Below are 25,861 nucleotides of genomic sequence, written 5' to 3'. Positions count from 1 at the left end.
TCTAAAACAGCAAGTGTGTCGTGTTAGCAAACGATGTGACACTGACACCCCACACTTCAGTCTACTTTTGTCCTCGGTCGCTTCAATGTATACGAATTCCGCGATAGTTTACATAATTACATTGCGCGGTTTAATTTAAGCATGAAATTACACTTTTTAGGCAAAAATGGAGATCAAACTGGCAAACTCCCTATACCAAATATATAAATTATGCAACGTTTTGTCTCATTTTATCCTGCACAACTAACTATCTACTAAAATCTAGGTCCCCATCTCTCTTTTTAATAAACAATCTCAAATGTTTCAAGTCGTATGAAGGTTTATGTAAGGTAGCTTCAACACAGAGTAAAACTCTATTTTCACCTTCAACTTCATGCAGGTAAGGTAAGCTCGTGAAAGTCTTAAGGTTAAAAAACAGGAAGTCATAAAGAAGGATACTTCATAAACAAAAGGGTAAATAATGAGGCTATTAAGACGATTTCTATTATTTTTGGGAACCGGAGCAGTGTGTGACTCGATATCCGATAATGGTAGTCAAGTTATAGGGTTGACTCATTTTCGATTTGACGCTAGAAATCAGTATATAAACAAGTGACGTGTTAAAGAGCTTTTAGCGGCTTACCTATAGAATGTAACCAGCAAAAAGTTGGAAAAATCCCGACTTTGTCACTGCAAAGTTCAATATCTCAAAAACGGCTGAACTGATTTTGATTAAACATGTTTAAGAACCATCCTTAGATAACTTGATTTCAAATAAAAAAAAACCGCATTCAAATCGGTCCACCCGTTTAAGAGCAACGGGGCCACAGACAGACAGACAGACATAGCGGTCAAACTTATACATAACACCCCTCTATGCGTTGGGGGTTAAAAATTGTTTTATTCTAAAGTTCTGTAAACTTAATCATTCCACAGACTATGTATAGGTATACGGTTTTCGTATTCACTAGAATAGTGTATTTTTCATATTTCGTGTACCTAAATGTAGGTTTGTGTACTTCGTGATGGAAAAAAATGCTTTTAAGTTTACTCTTTCCTATAAATGTATAAAAAAATCAAAACCTAAATACCGGAAAGCACCATTAAATTAAAAACCTGAGTAAATTAAAACAAAGCTGTTTGAGGTACGGGTAACGAGACTCTGTACAGAAGTGTCGATAGGCCGCGACTTGAACAAACAGTAGGCGAGCTTCGAGTTACTGAAACTGATATGTGCGAGTTGAACGACACACAAAACCAATTAACACTATGCAGCTTCGGATATACTACTAGTAATAGTGGAATAATGGAATGAATAGTCAGTTAAGTAAGCTATCTGCGTATGCCCACAGAACCAAAGGAATAGAAATAACAAGTGAGCTAAAAGCGCGAGACTAAAAAGACATTATGTGTTTATTTTCATAGTTCGGTCAAAAACGAAGACAATGTTCAAAAAGTGGGTTATTGCAAAGGTAACTTATTGAAACCAATGCCAAAACAAAAAAAAACCCGTGCATTCATAACGAGCCGAAAAATGTGAAAGTGCAGTCTAAGTAAATAATAGATCCAATATAAAAAATAAACAAATGTGGTTAAAATCTCGTCCTTTGCATTTCATTGCATATTTTTTTTATATTATACAACGTAATCTTTCGTATTCGCGTTCGATTACGGCATATCTGCAGTTTATTTGAGTTTCCAAGCAGAGAACAGCAAGAAAAAGTCACTGACTATGAAACAAACTTCCACGAAGCAATGTCCGATCCAATAAATTAAAGTTCATTATAACACATATCTAAGTGAGGATTGCTTGGGCGGGCTTAATTATAAATAAAAACACATAAAGTTGTCAAACTCGTACCATTAGCAGGAGCTTAGCGCAATCGTAACTTCCGATTGGGTATCGTAATAAAATCGATATTACTCCGATTTGCGCGCGTAATCCTGTACAGTATTGCATAAAAGTCGTACGTTTCGGTAACTAAAAGAGAGATGGCGCTTAAATCAATTTTCAATTGTGTTCCATTTGTAAAGCGGGAGTTTACACTCATTATAAATCAAGTTAACTGATGCGAAAATTATATTATTAAACAAATAATATCTGCTCTTAATCTAAATCATGCTTCTTTACGTTGAAACACATATTTATAAATAGATAAACGGGTAGTATCATAATTATTATGTCATATCAGACAGTACAGTGAAGCGTAGAAATAGGCGCATCACACTTCATGCATTTCAATTTTTTTAAGATTTTAACTGTTGTATCTAGTACAATATAAATTGGATATATACTTATTAATCAAGACATGTTGGTTCGGTGGTTCCTTCAATCTTTCTAGTAAAATAACTGTTGACAAGCATTTAGCTATTTGACTTCACATCACCAAAAGTTACAGTATTCTTATGATACGCTAATGTTAATATCCTGTCGTTAACTTATCAAGTGGAGTCCGTTTGAAGGATAAATTAGAATTAAAATATAAAAAATATCGCTATACCTATCGTGTGACATATCAAATGAGAGTGCTCGTTATAATCTAAAATATTTTTTCTTTTATTAATATGAGATAAATAGTGTTTAAGTTATTTAAGAAAATAAGCGAAAATTTACCTTTCTCCACCCCTCATCACCATACAACTACTGGGCTTAAAATAATGAATAATCATAATCATCATGTCAGCCGTCTTCCACTGTTGGACATAGGATAGGCCTCCCCCAAGGCTCTCCACTCAGACCGGTCTTGTGCTTTCCGCATCCAACGCGATCCCGCGATCATAAACATCTTGTTGAAGACCTATCAACAGCTCGTCTCTCAGGCTGCGGACGCCATTCGAGAACCTTCTGACCCCATCGGCCATCAGTCCTGCGAGCAAAGTGCCCCGCCCACTGCCACTTCAGTTTCGCAATTCTTCAGGCTATGTCGTTAGCCTTAGTTCTACTGCGGATATCATCATTTCTGATTCTATACCGCAGAGAAACCCCGAGCATAGACCTCTCCATAGCCCTCTGAGTGACTTTAAGCTTAAAAAATGATTAAATTAATTCCACGCAATCATTTTATGAGTAAAGGGATACATCGTATGCGCACAAAACGAGCGAAAAACATACGTAGCCAAACGCTTCGAGCAGCACACACACGTAAATTTCATTCTCTGTAATCATAATCTATCTCTTATCTCCGCTAGTGAAATATCGTAGGTATTCCATGTTAGCTATCTAGGTTTACGCATCTGTCATTCTCTGGTGTTGCTTCTTCTGGTACTCATTGACTTATCCATCATCCTCTTTTATAACCTCATAAAGCCCAACTTCTTGTAAACAAGAATTGCTACAGTGTGCCATGAACTCATAGTCACATCAAGCTCAAGTTCATAGATTTTTTTTGACGTGTACCTTAGAAAATTATAACAGTACGAGTACATCTAAATCTTCTCAGCATTTAAAAGTGTCGTGCGTGCCTGTACCGCGGCACCTGTGTCGGCGACTTAAAAGCCTGCGCGGGCGCTGCAAATATTTATTTTAATTTAGTGCCCGCCCGCTGGCCGATCGCTCGTTAATCGCTAATGGTTTGTGCACTTGCGATTGTTCCAGCGGTGTGACGTCACTAGATAGATGGATGATACAATTTGTGACGTCATAGTTACTTTCTAGAAATTTAACGGTCAATAGGTAAAAAAAATCCGTGTACCTAAAGGTTGTGATATCTTTTACATTTGTAAGAAAGAAAGTGCAACATTTATGCATGACATTTAAGGTTTTTTCAAAACAGAAAAACAGAAACAGATTTCAAAAGATTCCAGTATAATACGAGGTAAAAGTATTGCTTATTCCTAAATAAAGTACATACCTAATTGATTGGTTCAGGCGTTACTACAGAATCTACATCAATGAACTACACTATTTTCACAGCCAAATGAAGGACATATTGCTAAGTAAATCGGCATCTGGCTATGTCAAGTGAGCTGTTGTAAGGTTTGTGCGAGTAGCGCGTAAGGTCTGAGATGATCTGAACAAAATAATCTAACTCGAGTTGCAGCGTTTAAGCTAGCAGGATTTTGTCCAGCTAGGGAATGTATTATTTATCGCTGACAGCAGTTTGAGCTTAAAGCATTTCCCTAGTTTAAGTAATTCTTCAACGCTCAGCCCAAACCTTCCGACGCTGAAATGTTACATTAAAGCTCTCTTTATGAAGTAGATAAGGAGTACGAGCAAATTTTGCGAAATTTCCATGAAATTTGATGTTTGCAGAGATTTTACTCGCCAGTACAGTTGTAATTATTTTTTAAGTAGATTCTCTTCAACTTTGTTTCAAACTGAGGTAGGAAAATAAATAGCTGGCTTTTAAGCTATATAGTGTAGTTGCCTCGCGATTTTATCTCGTGTGAAGTTTTTAGTTCTCTCATTAGTTCTGTGGGCTTGACAGGATTATAGTGTTCTTCAATTTAAAACCGTTGATTAAGAGTCGATGATTTGACTCGCTTTTGCCCCAATATTTGCCTAACCTTTTTTGTGGTAAAAAGGGCATTAGTGAACCCTTCTGTTGACTCCAGCTAAGGCGGTTTGCGTGTCAACAGTGAGCGCAAATATTAGCCGAGCGGCTCCTCTGCCCAACGTAATCTGTCGGCAAACGGCTCACTGGTTTTTGTTCTTTTACACTTTAACTGAAGTAGGCTAACGGCGGCTTCCTCTGTTTTATTTATTGTTTTTAATTTTACTCTAGGGCCGTGTGTTTTTAGAGTTCCGTATCCGAAGGCTCTGAACTAATTAAACTAATAAATCTTCGTGACGAAGTCCCAGGTATATTAAGATAAAATAATTTTTGCAATAATTTGCAGTACAAGTTAATCAGAGATACAATGTTTTACAAAAAGTTTATAAGACAAACAAAACATCGGTATCGGTACCGACCGGTACCTATCTAAGGATAGAGGCGCCATCTATGTTTCATTTCGATAATCAAATTTCGCACTATTGTTAAACTACAGTGGACGTTGTTTTGCAATAAGTACTGAATCAACCCACTGTCATTTTGAAATACAATGTCAACTGATAAAATTATTTTCTAAGGGTTGACATTGTATTGCAGAATTAATCAGGGTTGACACACTATTGCATAACAGGGTCCAGTTAGAAGTCATAAAAACAACTTCAAATACTCCTGCATTCTGTGCTTTACTTAGTAGAAAATAAACTGATTCCAATAAGAGCGGATTCTTTACAAGCCGTTTCTTTTAAACTTCGAAACAGACGCTCCGGAGCGCCATTACAATTGCTCATATTCGAATTCGATTCGAATTTCGACCTCGCTTTGCTAAAATCCTGTCGTAGCTTCTCCGAATTCTCAATTGCAATAAAAACTTTTCCTACACACTCGAATCACGTTTCGATGCTGTTCCGCGAATTAAATTTAAAAAAGCAAGCGGTGCGCTGCAAGTGCAAGTGGGAGAGAGAGCATGCGACAACTGCACCCCGCCCATGGAATAAATCCAAAATAAGATTTGAAAGGATCTAAAAGGAAAAACAAACAGTGGTTTCTCTAGGTGAGAGCGAGAGGGTTGCATTTCCGTCGGGACCGCCGCCGAGATATGAAGTTATGGCGAGAATTAGCGAATGTGGGGCGGCGCGTGTATCGGTGGCGATCGGTTGTTCATAGGCACACTCAAGTCAGATCTGATACCGCACTTGAGTGCGATTTTCTACGCCGACAAAGCTTTAATTAGATTAAGGGGGGGGGAGATGATTATATGTATTTTAATGGGGTGTCAGCATGACATTTAAATCAGAAATTTTGCAATTCTTTGGATGTATTTAACGCTGAACTGATAGTGTGGTGCGACTGCTAGTCGAGGAGTATGAATTTCGACGCTGACAAAGCTTTTAATTAGATTAAATGGGGGATGATTATAGGTATACTCGAACAGTGCTACTAGAAATTTGCGATCTTTCAAGACAAGACTTTCAAGACGAGTAGCGCCATCTATCGGGCGATAGCGGAACTAACGGGGACTAGTAAAGAAGTAATGAAATATTTAAAAACTTGTGACCAACTTTTAAAGAAAGTAAAATGATTTTTTCAAAAACTTAAATGTCTAAAGCTTATGTACAAGTGTTTCGGAGGTTTTTAGTTGACATAATGTGCAATTACTGACTTTAAACAGGAATTCCGATAGGTTTCTGACCTCGTAGGTATATCGAAATTTCGCGGAATTGGAATATCACCTTAGAAGCTTTACTGTGAACATACCCACCGAATAAATTAAAACTACAAGAGCACACACTTCATAGAAATATTAAACGTGTCACAGAAACAAACAGACTGATTGTAAGAAAACAATGATGTATTTTTTGCAAGACTTTAATTAAGTACTAACTTCTTCAGTAAAAAGAAGCAATTTTTAATCCCACATCAACTTTATTCTAGAGAAGCTGATCTCATCAGAACATCTGACTTACCTCACGTCATCTTAATTAAAAAAAAAACTTCTAATTCGTTTATGGACCGAGCGTATCGAAAGTATCGGCGAGTGAAGCGCCGACTGGCGCCATCTCTCGCTTGTTATTGTAATCTAACTAATGGGCGTAGGGCTGGAAGGGTGTCGAGATTTGCTATCGATATCAACCATTAGAAGAAGTATAAGGATTTTAGGTTATGTTGATAATTGCGAAAAGCGGCTAACTGGAAAAACTGTCAGAATTATTTTTTTCTTCATTTATCTCTATAATTTATTTGCAACGGTGACCACCACCACCACCATCATCATCATCAGCAGGAAGCTTCTACTGTTAAACAAATGCCTCCCCCTTAGAACGCCACAATGGACGACTCAACTCTCGGATTATCGTCAGTCCACCTACTACCACGCCCGCCTCGCTTTCCGGTTCGAGGTCGTCACACGAGAATCTTTCGCCCCCAAGGGTCTGCTCATCAAGTGATATGGCCCGCTCATTGCCACTTCAAAATGCATATTCTTCGAGCTATGTTGGTAACCTTAGTTTATCGGCGAAGTTAAGTTAGTGAAACTTCGAAAACAGCTAATGTGATAAATCATTAATCAACAAACACTGTTAATCAACAAGACCCAGTCCGTTATCCGCAAGTATCGAATGTTTTTTTAATTAATCGATACACTAGCATCGATAACGCCGCCGGACCACCACACCGTCCGATTTACATTTTAATATGTTGTCTTGCCGTAAAATAAAGAAATTGGACGGATGAATAAAAGTCCAACAATTAAACTCGACTCGATACAACTGTAATTATTTATATTTTAATGTAACTGGCTGGAATGGTATCGTCAGAGTCTCGCCGCTTCGTTAGTGAAAAAAAAAGTTATGTCATTTAGACGGTGGTCTATGGTGTTGTGACGTGTTTCGTGTCCGATAGAGTTATTATAACGTGTTTATGTTTGATTATCTGTGATAATATAAAATAGACATGAGGCTTTTCGTCGCTGTAGAGATGTAAAGTTTGTTTCTTTCTTTCTTTAAATATCTCTCGTTTTTTTGTAATATCAACCTTAAAGTAGGTACCTACTTCTAAATCTGCAATGTGCTCTTTTAGTTGGTTTAAGAATAAAAATCGTTCCTCCATAGGAAATAGCTGGAAAAGAATAATTTGGGGAAAATATTTTCGGCCAAAAGTTAGGATCCAATTCTAACTAAAAAGGTAGTGGTTTTTCAACTCTCTTTAGTCACTTGTTTTGATGTTCCCGCAAAGCACATAGGAAACCTTCAATTGATAGAAAGGATCTGCACTCACAATCTGTATGGGTCCATTCAAAATTCGTGTTTTATCAGTGGCTAGAAACGCTCTATTCCAAACACATGCTGAAAAAATATAAGCGACTCAAATTACAGGAAGCCGTAATCAAATCATTTAACAAAATTAAAAACAATTTAAAGTAATCAAGCGCCGTGATTTGTATGGGGGAGATACAATTAGTCAATAAAACATTTGTTTAGTTACAATCACTTTGGCTCTCCTTTCAAACGCATATTAAATTGACCTTCTGAAGCTTCAGTTAATTTTAAATTAGAACACAAATCTGAATTTATTTAGAATATTTTTCTAAATATACAAGCTTCTATTAATCTGCAATGTTACGAACTTTTGTATTTAAAACCTTCTAAGTCGAATTTCGTGACTAAGTTTGATAGATAGCGAATAATTATGTAGGTAAGATGACAATGCAAGTACCTACAGTCAACATAAGTACAGTCAGCAGAAAACGTGTTCAAAATCTAATTTTTAACAAAAACTTATAATTCTTTTGCATAACCATATTTAACGATGTAGGTATAGTAAATGTGAGATTAGTACAAATATTTAGTACTAAAACGTACGAGTATGAGTATCTTTTACCTAAAACTAACCTAATTAATTCTATATAATGTGCAACAAAATGAAAAGCTTGCTGAATATTGATTTATCACGACCTCATGCAAAACAATTAGGATAGTTTTACTTGTTATGCACGAGAGGAAGCGTAACTGAATATTAATATATATTTTGCATACAAACGCATTTTTGCAACAAGAATGCGAGAGACCTAGGACTACAATGTGTCTAGATGTTCTAGATAGGGATTGTATTCGAATGTTGGTTCGTACAATGTGGACTGGTTTGTTGAAATATATGGACTAGGTTTATGAGCCATGGTGGACTTTTGAATTTGAGATTTTGATTGCAAAGTTATACGAAATATTAAGACTAAATCATCCGGACACAAGAAAAATATTCAAGGGTAGAAAAACAGGCTACCAGATTTTTACTACTAATTACAGCTTAATTCGATAACAGGAGTTGGTCAAAATATAGTTTACAAAGGGTCTGATTGGTCTACTATAGTAAAACTAGCCCTGGCTGTAATTATTTTGCCAAGTAATTTCTTTGGAATTTGGGTAGAATATGTACCCACTAGTAAATAATTCTCAAAAAAAAAGTTGAAAGGCTTAACGGTCGATTTGTGTTTTTACTTAAGAGATAGGGACAGCCGTAAATTTTAGGCAGGTATTTTATGCTAATAGAAGCATTTTTTTTTCAAAAAAATCTATCCAGGTGCAGTTTTACTATGCAAACAAGCAAACTTACACAAGTTAAATAAAAGCTTGTTAAAAAACTGCCCAACTTAAGTCCTCTCACCCTTGCATTGGGTAACCCTAAAACCGCACGATATCATAACATATACATGACAAGGATTACGTGAACCCTAATTTCCCGGGGTCGGCTAATATTCGGCAATTGTGACCCTTCCCGATCATTACCACGAAAACCAGGGAGTTTGGACAATTTCTTTCATATTCTTACCTAGGGTTGAATATTTTATAAGAAAAGTTTGAGGTTAAGCGGTATTTTAATACGTTATGATGGGATGGTAATGATCAAAAAAAGTTAGTAAACCACCGGTTATGAGTGTGAGCCGACGGAGCTTCACTTCGCGGAGCTCCTATTCTAAGTAAATTAAATTGACGCAACTCTACCCTAACCTAACAATGTTAATGAAAAACTTTTCTAAAAAGTTGTTGAATTAGATGAGTTTTTGCCCTCAATGTGCAAAAAACATAGCTTTAGCACAAATTAAAGGCATCCATAGAAAAAAGTGACAATAAAACTCGATCAATAAAATTAGAAATTCAAGTAATTCGATAGCAAATTGCAGTTGTTATGAGGCAATTAGGGCTAGTTTCCTATGAACGCTGCATTGCAATGAGATCGCGATCGGCTCATGTAACATTCAACAGGGTACGCGATAATGACCTTTAATGATAATGTGGGGTGGGTGCGGGGTGCCTAGCAGTTGGCGATCTGGTTTTTTTTTAATGCATGTGTGTCTGAAATTGTTTAGCTCTAACTAAACTATGGAAATAACAGTCTAAAAATTTTCTAAATAAAAAAACTGTTTTTAAGCAATCCCTTTTTTTGTATTGATCAGATAGTTTAAATACTCTATATCCTGATTAATAAAAGCCAAGACTTAGGAGGATGCAAAAAAATGCTCAGAACCCCGAATAATTCTCTCATGACAATACCATCAATGTAAAGAACAGCAAAACCAAATTAACCACGATATTTCAATTACCACCCTGCCATTCCCTGACACCGCCGATTACGCCGTACGTCAAAATAATTGGTCCTCCCTTCACCTTTCCATGATGAATGGCCGGCCTTAAACACTGTAATTAATTTAAAAAAAGTATCGTGTAATTGTGCACTTGAAAAAGGTGTGGAGTTGGCTTTTTTCGCATTTTTTTCATGTGCAGTCCAGTAGAGCGTGTGGATAGAGTCGTCATGTTAACAGCGACTGTTGCTCTTTCGTTTTTTATTGATAGGCAGTCGATAAAAATTGAAAGGTTTAATAGAACACAGTACTTCAACACATCGTTTTTGTTCGGTTAACACATCGTTTCTCACTTTTTTGTTCGACGGTTTCGATTTTTTGTCACCCTCTTACCCTCTTCGGGTTTTTGCTGAGGACAATAACTAAGTATTATCGTCACTTGTTCTAATAACAACTAAGTAGGTGCAGACTTGAGTTGTTCAACGATTCAAGGTCACGCGGTAGATCAGTACTCATCACATAATATTGTATTCAGTATTCAAATTAGATCGCTTCTTGCGTCCTTTTTTTAAGTTTTCCTGCTGTCAATACAATACAATAACTCTTTATTGCACACCAACACAGTAAGAACAGCACACTAAAAGTAAACACAATAATGAGAAAAATAATTAACAGTAATTAATAAGCGATTAAGAAGACTGTGTTCACAATCTTTTTTACAATCATAATCGCGATGATTTCTATGGCAGATGTATAGAACATCAACACAGCATTTGTAGCGAAAAGGTTCCACCCTGGGTTCTTTGACTATCGATGGTGACAATAAACTAAATTCACAATTATTTTCTTGAGGTAGGTATATTAGCTAATGAAAGTAACCGAAAGAGAGCGATGCGAATTATACCTACGGCGTCACCAAATAAAACATTTAAGTACTGTTTTAATTTGTCTTTCCCAATGATCTTTCATGCCAGGTGCGAGAAGAGATCCAAGTTAAATCGATCTTGCTGTCTAATTTGCGTCTTGACCCGCCATTGCCAATAAACTTGGTTATACAGGGTGCTAGCAAATTAAGTACTTACCAATATTTTAAGAGACGTTAAATTAGATCAAAGAAGATATTAGAACACATTCTGTCAAGTGAACCGTCGTTTGTCATAACCGTCAACGATTGGCGGGAAAACTTATAGTAAGCATTACGTGACTTTGACATTTATGTATCTAAGTGAAGTGGCCAGTTACTCGTGACAGTCAAGACAGTCAAAGAAGTTTTATACACTGACTATTAATTATCTCATTAACAGGGTGTTTTTACGCAGTAAAGTTGATTCTCTAATTATTTTAAAAAAGTAACATAAACTTTTACATATTTTATACTTAAGTCTACTCCTAGAGACGAGTACTATCAGCTGTAAAAATATTGGTACCTAATTTGTGAGCACCTTATATACTTATAGTATATAGAGACCTGCAAACAGGTTGTATGGCAATTACAGTACACGCCCTCTGCCATACCGGTCACCGGTTAATGGCACAGCTTTAACTTCTTGTGCGAGCAATCAATCACAAGCCGTAATTGGAGGATATCTTTAATTTTATAAATTGAATGAATGCATGTTAATAAGACAACTTTTCATCTTGATATTTCGAATCCTATGATGCAAGTATGCCACACAGAAACAGCTTATTTTGGAGCGATTGGGTTTTCGAGTGTTATTGCGATGCCGTCTTGACGAGAAAACCTCAATTTTTTTTTATTCGGATGTGCATTAAGAAGCCACTATGGCTTTCGTGATAACATTATTATTTTAAGTATAAGACATTACGAGTACCTCTAAACTGACCTGATCAAAATCGTATCAATTTAACTATATATAAAGGGCTTATTACACTATCCGATTTTTAGGAACTCTAATTAGGACATAGGAAGATGTAATCACAGTTAGAACAGATCGGATCCGATTTACCTAAAATTGAGATTCCAATCTCTCTGCTTCCTAAATTGTTTACGATTTAGGATAGTGTAATCGCGGCACTGCAATTTCAGAACAATACCCAGTCGGCACCACCGCTTTGAACGAGGTGGACGTCAGATCTACGCGCGGTGCGTCCTACAAATTGCCGTCTATTTTGGAAGCGGCAGCATTGTCCACCGAGAAAGAAGCAATAACATTGCTATTAATATTAATACAGATTATAGAAATGTACCGAGAAATGCCTTATCTATGCAACAAAAGTGATAAAAAATATTTTAACAAGCCCATGCGGGATGAGGGATTTAAAGTATTATTAAAAATATATAAAAAATACGATACTAACGCAACTCTGAAAACATTAAAGAAAAAAATTTGACAACCTAAAAACCATTGATCAAAACGTGCATCCCAATACGATACTTTTTCAACACTGCATCGTCTATAGTACGTACAGATTTTATACGATTTAGGATTCAATTTAGTGTGATATGATCACTAGCTACCAATTTAGGATCCTAACTGTTCCAAGTTAGAAATTCTAAAAATTGGATAATGTAATAAACGCTAAAATTACTAAGTGCTAACTTATACTTCACACAAAATCACCCACGATACAAACTTTTTTCTCCATTTTACATAAACTGGGGAACATTGTATTTACACAATACATATAACTTTGTATTGTTCCATTCATTGCTTTCACCTTACTCTTTTAACACCAACTTCCCTAATGCCACCAAAAGCTGGCGATCATAAGGCTTCCGATCAAGTTCCTAAGCTGTTTGAAGTGTGTCACGCAGACGATCCTGAACTCGATGCACAAGTACCAGCCGCGGTTCCATCTGGTCCGTGCCAACGACATCTTGAAGCTGCCGTACTCCACCTTCAGGACCTACGTGTTCAAAGAGACGGAGTTCATCGCTGTCACTGCCTATCAGAATGAAAAGGTTAGTTCGTTAAAAGATGCATAAGACCTTTCTCCAGAGATATGCAAAGTAGATAAACCACCAAATCCAAGTTAAGCTATGAAAATAAAAGATTTCAACTGGTGGATAGTGGATATCATACATGTTCTGAGCTTCGCTCCGCATATCTCTGGCGAAACGGAGAGAAGAGAAGCATGTTAGTCTTAGTCACCTAATGAAGTTTGTATTAACTGTTCAATATAGTTTTCTATTATTGATCGTAACTAACATCGAATAAGTTATCACTAACAAAAAACACTTTTCTGAAATAAAACTGATTTGAGTACATGTTTTTGAAACTAAATTACTCAACAATACATGGAAAAATGGCAAACATCTGTGATGCAAGCGGACTGTAAGGCGGTCAGAAGCGTGGCGAACATTTTATGTGTTCATTGCGTGTGCTACCACGCTATTTTGGAATGGTATTTTCGAGTGATGTGATATTAAAAATCAATCGAATTGATAGTTTAAGAACTTTTAAGTCAAGTTTATGAACTGAATGTGAAATTGTGAATTCACTCAACTTCCTTTACCACCCAGGCAATTCGGACAATCATTTATTATATTCTACATTTACTAAGTACCTACCTTAAACTAGTTTGCTAATATGTCGTTCGGCACTCGAAACAAAATAACGGTTTTCTTTTTCTTCTTTCTGATTTGAATGTTCAGGAAAACGAAGAAAACCGAGCGACATTAACATTTTACTAATGTATAAGTTAAGTTTTAAGTTGTAAATACTGCACTTCATTGTGCTTTAAATAATTAATTATTTTCAGATAACGCAGTTGAAAATCGACAACAACCCGTTTGCCAAAGGCTTCAGGGATACTGGAGCGGGGAAACGAGAGAAAAAGTAAGTATCTAACCCTAACTTCTTGTAATTAACTAATATAATTTAATACAATACAATTATAAAAATAACGTTGCAAAAGGTGGATGATCAACCACTCCGTTCCATTATTTTATTATAATTAACAAACAAAAAAATTTAGAAAAAGAAGAACCTTTTTGATGAGACTGACATAATCACGCTAAGCCACTATAGACGACTGTTGGTCGTGAAAAAGAGTAAATAGGATAATTTATAAGATAAAGATATACGCCACGCATAGATTAGATACTAAACGAGGGGCTCCGAATTAGAAAACACATTTACCGTAATAGCAATTCAATTATAATTCACTCGGTAGGTGGCGCCCGCAACTAAAAGCCAAGTGTAAGATTAATGAAGGCAAAAACCGCCGGCTGTTAAACTAAAGTTAACACTAACGAAATTAGCGTCCTATCCGGGAATCTCTCGAATTAATTAGAGCAAGAGTGCCGCCATTTCCGAACGCTGCGCCGCCAACACGCCCGGCGCCGTTCGAAATTCAAATTAAACCAATCCGGCGCCTCCTTATTCGTGTACCGAGTTTAAACATAGCGGGTAACGGCTCAAAATGGTGGAGTCATTCGACTTGGCGCTTTTTTTCCGTCTTTAGCGTGCAAGGGAGAAAATTGGATTTCCGCGATAAAATCAGCTCTGCTTTTTTTCACGGTGTAATTTACTCGCCGTAGGATAGGTTGCTTCCGCGAACGTATTTTAAATTCGAGCGAACTCGATTAACCGCTCTTTTGATGAATAGGTAAATCGAATTATGGGTTCTTTGGCTTGCGGATCTGGTGAACGGGACTTATTGAGCCATTGATAACAATTGAAGCTGTTTTAATTATAACGTCTCTGGTTTGATGTCAATGAGTCGTTAACAAATATTTTATTAAGTTACAGTATTTAAAAATAATGATTGAATGGCGAATTAAAATGATTCATTTACTTAATTATACATAAGTGGCCGTTTCTGCATGATAATGTCAAATGTTATGCTTAAATATTTTACTTTTGTGCCTAAACTAAAATTATAACAAGCTTTAAGATTTGCAACGGTTCGTCGTAGTCTACTTTTTGTAACTTATTGGTTATTCTAAAGACAACAAATCCACGTCTGAAACATTTCTAAATACGGTGAAGCATAAAATACTGGCAACAATTCGATATCCGTATGAAATACTTCAAAAAGTTCAGATTTGCTCACGTTTACCGCACTAACTCTAAGTCTAATTATTAAATTCGCTGCAAACATTGTCTCGCAAATTACGATAGCACGCGGGAGGTGGTTAAAGTTTATAAGCTTGCGACTAAACCTGTTGGTAAACTTAGTAACTCACTGTAGGTACCACCCACCCACGTAAACCAACCAAGACGACAATTTTCCCTAGTCAGCCATACATATTAAGTGAAATAACTAGGTAACAAATTTATGAAATCCAGCTTACTACTCGGAGGTCCATATCAATGAACTATAAACAAATTATATTGCTGCTAATCGGCCATACAGCACAAATTGACTATTACTAGTGCAAGAGTCTATACGTCGCTACATTGAGTTTCGCGATCGTGGGTAGACAATTGGCAGCGAAATTTTACAACGACTTACGAATAGTGTGGTAGCTTCTCTTTGCCTTTCACACCGCGGTAAGCGACCTTACTTCTCGGTGGTCCATATCAATGAACTAGAACAAATTATATTGCTAATCTGCGGCCATGCAGCCACAGATTTATAGCATGCCTATAACTGACTGAGTGGAACGTGGTATGAGGATTGACAGTAAAACTAGACGACTTGCGAATAGTGGCTTATTCCCTTTGCCTTCGTTATCGCGGTGCTAGAAACCGAATTTCGTAGTTGACAACGTTTTGATGCCCTCTCACAACAGGCCTCAGTTACCTTGTGCGTTACCTATGGGAAGGACCAGAGCCATCCATATCGTAGCAAAGACTTTATAATATCCTCTGTTTTCGAGACGTTAAATAGTACTACTCGACTGTTAAAGACTTTTCACAAGTCACATTACACTTACAGGATACTGACAAAAGTATATAGCACCAGAAATCTTCTAATTAGGTAGAGCATATTCTGTTCAATTAGTTGAAAACAGATATTGATACCTACATAGTTTGAGAAGGTAACTTAATTGCACTTTATTAGACAGAGAAATTAGTTAAGTACCTATACTATTTGAGACTTGATATTTATTCCCGACTTATTAAACATGTTTTGTATTAATAGATGCTGTTTTTTATGGCGTCGTTCCTTAATAGAATCAAGTGAAAGTCCACCTCATGATTCTCACGTCAACAAATCCAAAGCTCGAATCCAGTCCCTAATTACCAACATCTTGGCAAAGGCCGTTCACGGCCCGTTAGCGTAACGCGTCACGGCGACCACAGACACAAAGGGATGATGAAATATGCGCGGCATGTGTCCTTCCCGGAGCGCGGCGTTTGTCAAAACGCTCACGTTTCCCGCGTTTCCGGAGCGGCCATTTTGGAAAAAAGAACTTCCGGCATCTAGCTCATCCGTTCTAATTCGGAGGCTGCGGCGAGCGCGTCCGGTGCAAAATTTAATGTTTTGCGAGGGAATTAAAGATTTTGCTCCACATGTGGAATACGCGGTGTGGATTAAAATGGATGCGTTAACGTGAAATGATGTTTGAGCTGGCTGAATAAATTTTGGTACTTTCGTCATATTTTTTTGTTACGTGCTCTGGCTGGTCCACCCAACAGAAGTCTTTTTACATGTTTTTATTTAATTTTCCATGTTTGGGTGTTTTCTTTTGTGGTGGATCAAATCTAGTAATTGATATTTACATAATCACCTTCCTGTTAGCAGACTGATCTATTTAGTATGCATATAGTTTACGGTACGTACGTCTATATAATGTAAGCATTCATTTATCCTTCCTCCCATTTCGGTTTAGACCAAATTTAGGTTTGCAAACCGTTAGTTACTTGAGTGATTCGTTTATTCTAGGATCATTAGAACTCAACGCACACGTTTTCATGTTTACTGACTTTAGTACCTAACCCTAAGTTTTTTTAAATAATTGAACAACGAACTTTCCAGCCAGGATGAAATCTCAAGATCCCCTGATTCCCAACTCTACTAACCACAGATAATCGAATCCCTTAAATTCATCATCCGAGCTTTAGGGATGAACTACAGAGCATCAATAAAAAGAGAGGGGAACTAAACGGGGATAAAAATTCGGTGAAATTACAAGGCGAGCCACCCCTGCCAGAGTGGAGTTTACATTGTAACGCGAACACCCTAATGCTGTCAGTTTAACTTAGGGTTGCCACACAATAATGAATAAAAAAAACAGTATTCGAAATGCTGGTTCTCGCCTACTAATACCTAGTTCTGGCTTTTTATTACGGCTTAAGAAAAGAAGTTTTCTTTTTAACCAAATATACTACTGACCTGGTCGCAATGGGGTTTTCGTTTTCGTTTTTTTACATGTTTCCTATATAAAGTACTACAACTACTACTACTACTACTAATATTTCTAATAATATTGTTGTGCTTTGTGTCGTTGTGAGTAAATGTGATTTCTTTCTTTCCTACTATACCGAATCCCAACGACAATTTGATTCCGCAACTTTTCAATAACAATCTCAATAAGGACTCGCCGACCCAAAATAAACAAAATAAAAACTACGAATTTTAATCCAATTAAAATATTAGATCGTCGCCAACCCTACACGCTAAGGGTGGCACAAATTAAATTCTATCAGCCGACAATGAGATGATTTAATATAATTTACCGCGGAACCACGGCCCCTAAAACCATGTGAACCTTTGCCCAACTGCCGGCAAATAACTGCGTGCATTGTCATGCAGAATGCTTTAAAATGACAATTTGTTTGAAAGAATCTGTTTTATTCATTTGAACCCGGTTTTACCGAAGTTTTTCCGCAAAGCTTTTGTTTGATTCACATGTAGGTCGTATAGAAAGGTGTGTATGTTTAGGTAGTTCAAAATTTGCAAGTTAAATTTGAATAAGTGAGTTCAATGTTTTGTTGTTACGTTTTGTTATTATAAAAAATCCAATTTACTTACCTACTTTAAAAATTCAAAAAAGTGAATATCTGATGTCAACATTACAAATGAAATTAAATATTTTATCATCAAGGAAAAATAGTTTCTGTGAACACTACATAATAAATTTGACATTTTGAATTTCAGTAGGACAATTTAACTTGTTTTGTGTTTTGCTGAAGTATTCTTTTCGTAACCAACTATCCTCAAAAAAATCATCCTTTGAATACATATCTGTAGGAGAGTAACCGCCGATAATACCCAGCGTACCAAATTTAGAAAAAAACGTCCGACAATATCAACTTTTTCCTGATTGATTTTAAGTTTCAGTTACGATAGGTACTCGAACTTTGACGCGGGTTTTACTCGTATGGTGGCACTAGCGTTGTGTATTCGCATTGAACTATTGATATCTCCATCGCTCATGGTAGAAATGAAATAGTAGGTAGGCATATTGCTAGACAATGTTCACCGAAATATAAATTTACATGTACGAAACATCTGTTTCATACATGCAAATATTTCGGTGAATATGTGAAAGCAAAGTGCCAGCACTACGACGAGGTGAACATAAAACTTACGCGCATCACTAAACACCACATTAAAATTAAAATGACAGTGTTTGCACTTTGCGCGGGTGTCAAACGGTTGACATTTGGGATAATGGGCCGCAACGGCCCCCGACCGCTGAAAGGTTAATCATCTCCTAATGATACCGACGAAATTTGACCCAAACGCGCCTATCAATTTGCCCTTTACGCTCTTTAGGGTTAAGGAAGACTTTTTATTAAATTAAAATGCATTAAGGTTTTAGTTTATTGTTTTTTTGGAACATTAACGGACAGGTTACGTATTCCTTTATCTTGCGAGGCTTAGGTCTTTGAAAAATTATATGTTGTTCCTACAGTCGCCCTACATATTTTAACTGAAGATTTTACATTTAATCCAAGAATAGTTACCATAAGACTGTTGAAATAGGTTGAAATGTTGTTTTTTTTTTGTAAATGAATATTTAGATTCGAAATGAATGACTTACAAAAAAATAAGCAGTCATAATAATTAATTAATTAATTACCAGCGTATTATGTAGCAATAATAATAGTTAATTAATTTGACTTTAAATAAGTACATTAGTTTAATTATGGATGTAATTTAAACCAAGATTTAAGATTTTCATATCGTTTTCAGTATCAGAGCGAACCATAAAAATAAAATAACCTTTGTTGCAATTATGTTTAAATAGTATTTCTTTGTGACTTTTTGTGAGGTTGTTCCTACCAACCCTATGGCGTGCATTGAGTAAGTACTAGTGCTGGTGGAGCGCTGCTGCGGTGCCAACTACAAAATTCCTACCCTGGTATCGACCCAATGCACGCCAATCCCACATATATGTTAGTAAAATTCGCAATGATAACACGAGTAGTTTGTCCGTGTACCGCAGGCAGGCGCTGCTGACGGCGCGCTCGGAGCCCCGGGACGACGACGACGAGCGGCCGCTGGACGTGGGGGCCCTTCCAGCCCCCCCGCGCCGCCCTCCAGCACGCACCACACCAATACTTGTGAGTAACACCATTAACACAACTGTTACCGCAGCTTCTTCTTCTCAAAGTGCCACTCGTATTCTGACTTTTTGCCAAAATATGATTCCCAAATGTTTAATTTCCCAACTCACGATTTTTTCTGACAGCATATTATTTTTGGAACTATCTTAAAACAAACTTTAACCTACTGTGTTTTATAAAACCATAAGAAAATACACTGAGAAAAATTGGTTTAGGAGAAAATTGAGAGTTGGGAAATAGAATAGTTTGAACAATAAAACATTTGGCAAACAATCATTTTGCGAAAAGGCAGAACCCGCTTTTTTTTTATTGACTGGACTTGGGCTTAAAATGTTGCCCTTAGCCATTTTGCAAGTTATAAACGACGCGGAAAATGGATACTTGGGAAACGCATTATGGAATAGTTAAGAAATCATAGGCAGGTAATCAGGTATTATAGGATATCTGTGTTTGTAAAGCTTAGTTTAGACCTGCAAGAAAAGTCGTCCGAATTACATTACATTGCGGCGTGCGAATGAGCAATTTAAACTCGTTCACTGTACGGCCTCGCAACGTAATACAACTTGTTTCTTATAAGTCTAAACTAAGCTTTAGGACCCTGTTAACTTGAAGAGACTTAAAACTTTGTTTAGACATGCAAAAAACGAGCAAGTTGTATTACATTTCGAGGACGTAACGCCAACGAATCTGTAGTGGTCAATCGAGCTCCGCAATGTAATGCAACATGCACGATTTTTCTTGCACGTCTAAACTGGGTTTATAGCTATAGAAAACCAAACATGCTTGACATTATCAAGGGATAGAAGTCCAATCTGATGGTGTGGACATGTATCCAGTCATCTGCATATCCCTTTGAACAATGTTCCCACAGAGCAACCTATGGGGATAAGTGGAAAGATGATATTTAAAAAAGTTTTTCGGTGGCATCACGATATTTAGCAGTGAGGCATTGATTCTGAAAAAACATGAACTGAATGATACGAAGATATTCTCATTCTTAGGCTCATCGTTAGCTCGTGTCAGTTCACATCTGGACCTATAAGCCTCTACTTTTATGCTGCTTTTTTTCTACTTTTATCTTCTGTTCCACTCCTCTAATCCCTGTCCAATAATACTTTACGAATATCATTGCTCCTCCTCGCTACAGGGCGACCTACACTATGTCCACCGACACATGTTCTCCACTCAATAACCAGTCTACCTACCCCAACCGCCATCAGTTCTGTAGCTCATATGACCTGCCCGTTGCCACTTTATCGTACTAATTTGTTGAGAAATTTTCGAAAAAGAAAGCATTAGTTTGTGCCACTATCCTTAGATAATCATTTACCATTTTCATATAAAGAAGCTAGGCTATAAGACAGGGACCATAACATATCAGCCATGCAAAGGTCGAGCAGCAGCGTTGAAATCGAGCATTTATGTATTAGCATGTTCATAATACCTTATAGACAAGCAGAAGTCTCACTGTGTCAATGATTATATCATTTGCACCACGTTAATGAATAGACTATGAAATATGTTCTTTTGTTTCAGCTTGGTTCAGTTCTGGCGGTGGCGGCGACTCAGGCGCCGAAGAAGGCATCGAGGCGGGCTCAGACTCATCATGCTCGGGTGGCGCGCGCGCCTCCTCCCCTCCCCCGGGCCCGTCGCGCCCCTCCCCCGCGCCCGACGTCTCCCTTGGTCCGCCCGTCCACCCTCCCTTACTACCTTACCTCTACCCGCCATCACTATACCCACCACCTTTCTTCCCGCCGCATCAAATGCCGCCAGGTCTCCTCTTTAATCTCCATCCACTACTGCAGCAGTACGCGCTGCCTCCTCCTCCGTCGTTGCCGGCCCCGTCGCCTCTGGGTAAGACGCATAGGTTCGCTCCATACGCGTTGCCAGGGTTAGGGTCTGCGTTTGAGCAAGTTGCTCCTAGAGCGAGGAGTTTGAGTTCTTCGCCAGCGAGGGTTAGAGTGGGGTCGCCGCCTGCGAGGGCAGCTTCCGCGGACCCTCCTCCGGACCCTCCCACGTCGGCGGCCACGGCCCCCACCCCCCCTTCTGACCTGAAGAGCATCGAGCGCATGGTCAACGGCTTGGACGTGGAGACGCAGGACTGACTCGCGTAGCGTTGTAAATACCGTGTATTTATATCGATGTTAGCCGCCTTTCCGTGCATGCCGCCAGTCGTGCTCTACCACTACAAATGTTTCAAGACAAAGCTGGCAACTTTGTCGTGTTATAGTGCAATACGTACGTCCTTGAAACAATAAGTTTTGTATTTATTTACTTTGGCATAAAAGTTTATGCAATTGATGCTGCTGTCTTGATGCAAATGCGTTGAAACTACTGCAACTTTTGACCCATTTAATGGGTAGAAAGTACTAAAACAGCACATTTATTTGAGGTTATAACGTAACTTTACCTGACAGTTTTAAAACAATGCAGACACGGTAACAAATTATTTACCCAAATTTCATTTTTGCAACACCGGTTGGTATTACCTTCGCATTTGCAATGGGCATGCCAGCAGATAACTGAAATGGCAAGTTGTCAGCTAAGCTGATTTAATTTTGATGTAATGAAGAAATTGAATGATCTAATAATAGTTAATTATAATTGTTAAATCTGAGAGCACCAGTGGTTGACCAAGTGTTCGCGGAATTGGCGGGTAAATTTTGTATCGTTCCTATTTTTTTCTGTCGTTCTTATCGGGCCGATATTCGTATACTAATTGTAAATAGTTAAGTTAGGTCCTGAGGTTTGTTAGACTCCTGTAAGGCAGTTCAACGTGAACTGAGTGATCATTGAGTGTGCTTCTAAGATAGCTGTAACTCTAAGGACACTTAAACTGAATTTATTATTAAAAACAAAGTGCAATACGCTTGTAAAAGTTCTCAAAATAATATTTATAGTCCAGCGTTATTACGTTATATATTATTCTACTAGAGACAAGACTTTTTTATGACGAGATACTAAAACTGAGTCAAAATTCTTTGTAAATCTCAGAGTATATTTTCGATGAATAAATTTATCTAAACATTTGAAAACACTGTTGTAATAAGATCAAGATACTTAGTCCAATTTTTACTACCGAGAGACGATACTACATGTCATGACATGACTAATGAATCACAGATATGATGAATCGACGGGGTCGTATTTAATACTTACTCCGCTATACTAGTAAAGAAATGTAAAAGAACAAAAAAATTACAAAAATAATCTTTTTTTTCCTTAAATTAAGTATCTCTCATGCACAATTTTTTCTGAAGCATAATGTACTTATGAAAAAAAAGGAATCAAAATGTCTTCATATCAATGTACTACCCCTTTGACCTTTCACAACTAAACGCCCAAGACAGTTACGTCTGTACGACACATACCTACTTGACTTTTTGCTTTATGTATAGGTATGTGTTTCTTAGTTATTGTTATAGGTATCTTAGAAGCATACATAATTATTTATGTTTCATACATTTAACATCGAACACCACACGTAGTTTATACGGCGACACAATAGTAATCACTAATAGTTTTTCCACTGCAATAGCAATAGGTTATAATTATATACATTTTCGCGATAAGATCGAACTGTCGATTGTGACTCCAAATTTTTATATAACTATTACAAGCTTTTATATACTTAACTTATAATGTTTAAAATTTGCAAATGATTTTTCTGACACTTTATTGATCTGATTGACTTAAAAATTGGTACAAATATAGTTTGGATGAATGACAATGCCAGTCAACAAAAGTATACATACAGTCAGCAAAAGCTTGTACAGTCAAGGGCAAAGATATCGACACGGCCAAAGTTGCAAAAATATGTATACACGGCCTTAATGTCAAGTGCATAAAGTCGTGTATACATATTTTTGTAACTTTGGCCGTGCCGTTATCTTTGCCGAGTCTAAAAATATGTTTAGATGGTATTAGTATAGTGATGTCCGTTTTAAACCAAAACCAAAAGTGACACAAATGTCAAAAATTTCAAACAGTCCTCTCGGTACTAGCACCAACTATAAATGTTACCCAGGAGACGCGCGAAACATGCACGCGATTAACTGTTAAAAATGTGATTCCAAGTTTAACACTTGACTTACTTAAATCATGTACCCCTGTTTCACCACTTATTGATACATTTTATGCGACAGATATCTGTGGTTGGTGCCGCCTCTGTTTGTTTTCTTCAAATAGATAAAGACGGTATCACATTTATCGTTACATCGAAATTTATCAATGAGCGTTGTAACAGGCTTTTTTTTTATATTTCATTTATGTAACGTCAAAATAATAGATATTTAATTTACTGCATTGTATCACTATAAAACTACTTCTTTCTGTATAAAGGTCACAACGCAGTCTATAATATCGCAGGTCATCGGTTCATTAAACTCACCCTAATGTAGATTAATATTAAAAACATCGCTTTATTTTGTAAATACAATTTGTAAGGTATATATGCGTGTTTACTAATAGACATATTTTGAAAATATGTTTGTCAATTGTGCTGTGAGATTAGCTTGTGTTTAATTGTTGCAAAATGAGAAATTATAATGTATACACGACATCACTAACTTGTAATGCTGTACTAAAAGGAATGTCATTATTGCACTTATTTTTTTTTAATTCTATTTGTAACTTTTTAATAACCACGTGCTAGACACCCCAACTAGCAAATTAATTACTTAGAAAGCCTTTACACGATACATCAAGGTGTCCTAAAATTAGGCCGGATAATTTCTGCAGACAGTTTGGTTAGTGGACGTAGTTATGCAAACAGGAACCAACCCACACCTCCCCCCAAAGTTCAGATAAGTGTGCAAGTAGTTAATAAAATGCACCTTCTATCAACTCGATAGAGTGCATTTTAGTAACTTGTTGCATACTTACCTCAATTTTGGGGGGAGGTGTAGGTTGGTTCCTGTTTGCATAAATACGTCCGTTTGATTGAACACCCCTTTTAAAGTTTCCATCGGGATTCATATTTGATTCAAAATATGGTCACGCCGTTGACGCGTTATACTTGGACCATATGAATCAATATAATATAAATCAATAGTTAAAAATAATCCTTAAAAACATTTACGCGGTGTTCAGTCAAACTCGGATCCACCAGTTGAAATATTTCGGGTTAATTTTAGGACATATTTTTAGTACCCATATATTGTTTAGTAGATGCGCGTACACGTTACTCTTACCAGCTTCTAATGTGGCTTGAATGTTAGTTGGGTTATACCAAAATCTGTACAAAAGATGAAGGTACAAAGATATTTTGCAATGATATGTCCACATTAATAAATTTACAACATTTTAAGCGTTGTATGTTGTATGCAACGGTAGCTACTAAAACTTGTCAGTCGAAATGTGTTATTTATTCGAATTGTCTTTTGGCCACCTTTTAGATAAATAAATTTGTTGTTTATTACTTGTTGTAAGTAAGAATTAATAATTGTCTCCGGCCTTCAACAATTGAACGCTCGCAAAAACGATTGATAAAATCTAAACTTGTAAGTTAAGAAAGTTTGTAATATATAGTTGATAACTATTGTAGTTAATTAAAATACAAAATATATTATCTATAAATGAACATAATTTTCCATGGAATTCATTACAATTAAGCATTAAGAGTTTTATTTGGAGACAGCTGTTTTCTTTCTATACCTACTTCTAGACTGTTGAAATAAATCACTGTAATGATGTGAAGCGAGGCGACGAAAAGCTGTACTGTATTTTTACATTACTACGTAGTTGACCAATCAGGAAATTCAAAGCTATGATCTACAACCAATCACATGGCTTCGTTACATTTCCCATCTCACTCAGCAACCACTACATGTACTGTGATTTATTTTTTCGAGTTTGAATTCTGTAAATTATTATAACAAGAGTGCAAAGATTTGAATTGCAATACAATCTATTAATTTTGCAATTTTTCTACAAAACAAGCTTGCTGAGCTGCAAGCGCAGTTTGTAATTACAGCTGTAATTGAGAAATTATTCATTAAAATATAATAGATAAATCTATTGAAGAAATAATCTTGTTTTCTTGACATTTACCTCTCCTTTTAACAAACAGTAAGGGCTGAAAACATTATTAATATCATAAATATGCTTATTTCAGCTCCTACATACGCCAAATAATTAGATATTTTGGTTTTCTAAAAATAATCAGCAACAAGCTGGGACATTGATTTCAAAAAACATGTTTTCGCCCTTCTCTAAAACAACTATTTTCGCTCATTTCCATCTCCAATAGACAATGAAGCTGTTCGTATGGCCAGATAAGAATAAAAAGCAACTACACCATCCTAGTCGTCACAAAAACTAGTTTAGCATAAACGAAGTGGGTGAGTAACGCTCATCAGATAGTGGTGGCAATTACGTACGTGACACCT

The 25,861-nt window shown here is 36.8% G+C and overlaps 1 protein-coding gene across 1 annotated transcript in view; it reads left to right on the top strand.

Moving 5' to 3' along the window:
* bi (T-box transcription factor bifid) overlaps nt 1–24,098 on the top strand; it is a 124,062-nt gene extending 99,964 nt beyond the window's left edge. The window contains 5 exon segments of the mRNA XM_074092099.1: nt 12,809–12,967; nt 13,768–13,844; nt 19,334–19,410; nt 19,413–19,469; nt 21,009–24,098. Of these exon segments, the coding sequence (XP_073948200.1) occupies nt 12,809–12,967; nt 13,768–13,844; nt 19,334–19,410; nt 19,413–19,469; nt 21,009–21,577 (939 nt within the window). The 3' untranslated portion in view covers nt 21,578–24,098.
* Nucleotides 24,099–25,861: the final 1,763 nt, after the last annotated feature.

This window comes from Choristoneura fumiferana, chromosome 9 (assembly GCF_025370935.1).
Source record: "Choristoneura fumiferana chromosome 9, NRCan_CFum_1, whole genome shotgun sequence".
NCBI lineage: Eukaryota > Metazoa > Arthropoda > Insecta > Lepidoptera > Tortricidae > Choristoneura > Choristoneura fumiferana.
Note: the sequence above shows the minus strand (reverse complement) of the source record. Positions and strands in the feature narration are given on the sequence as shown.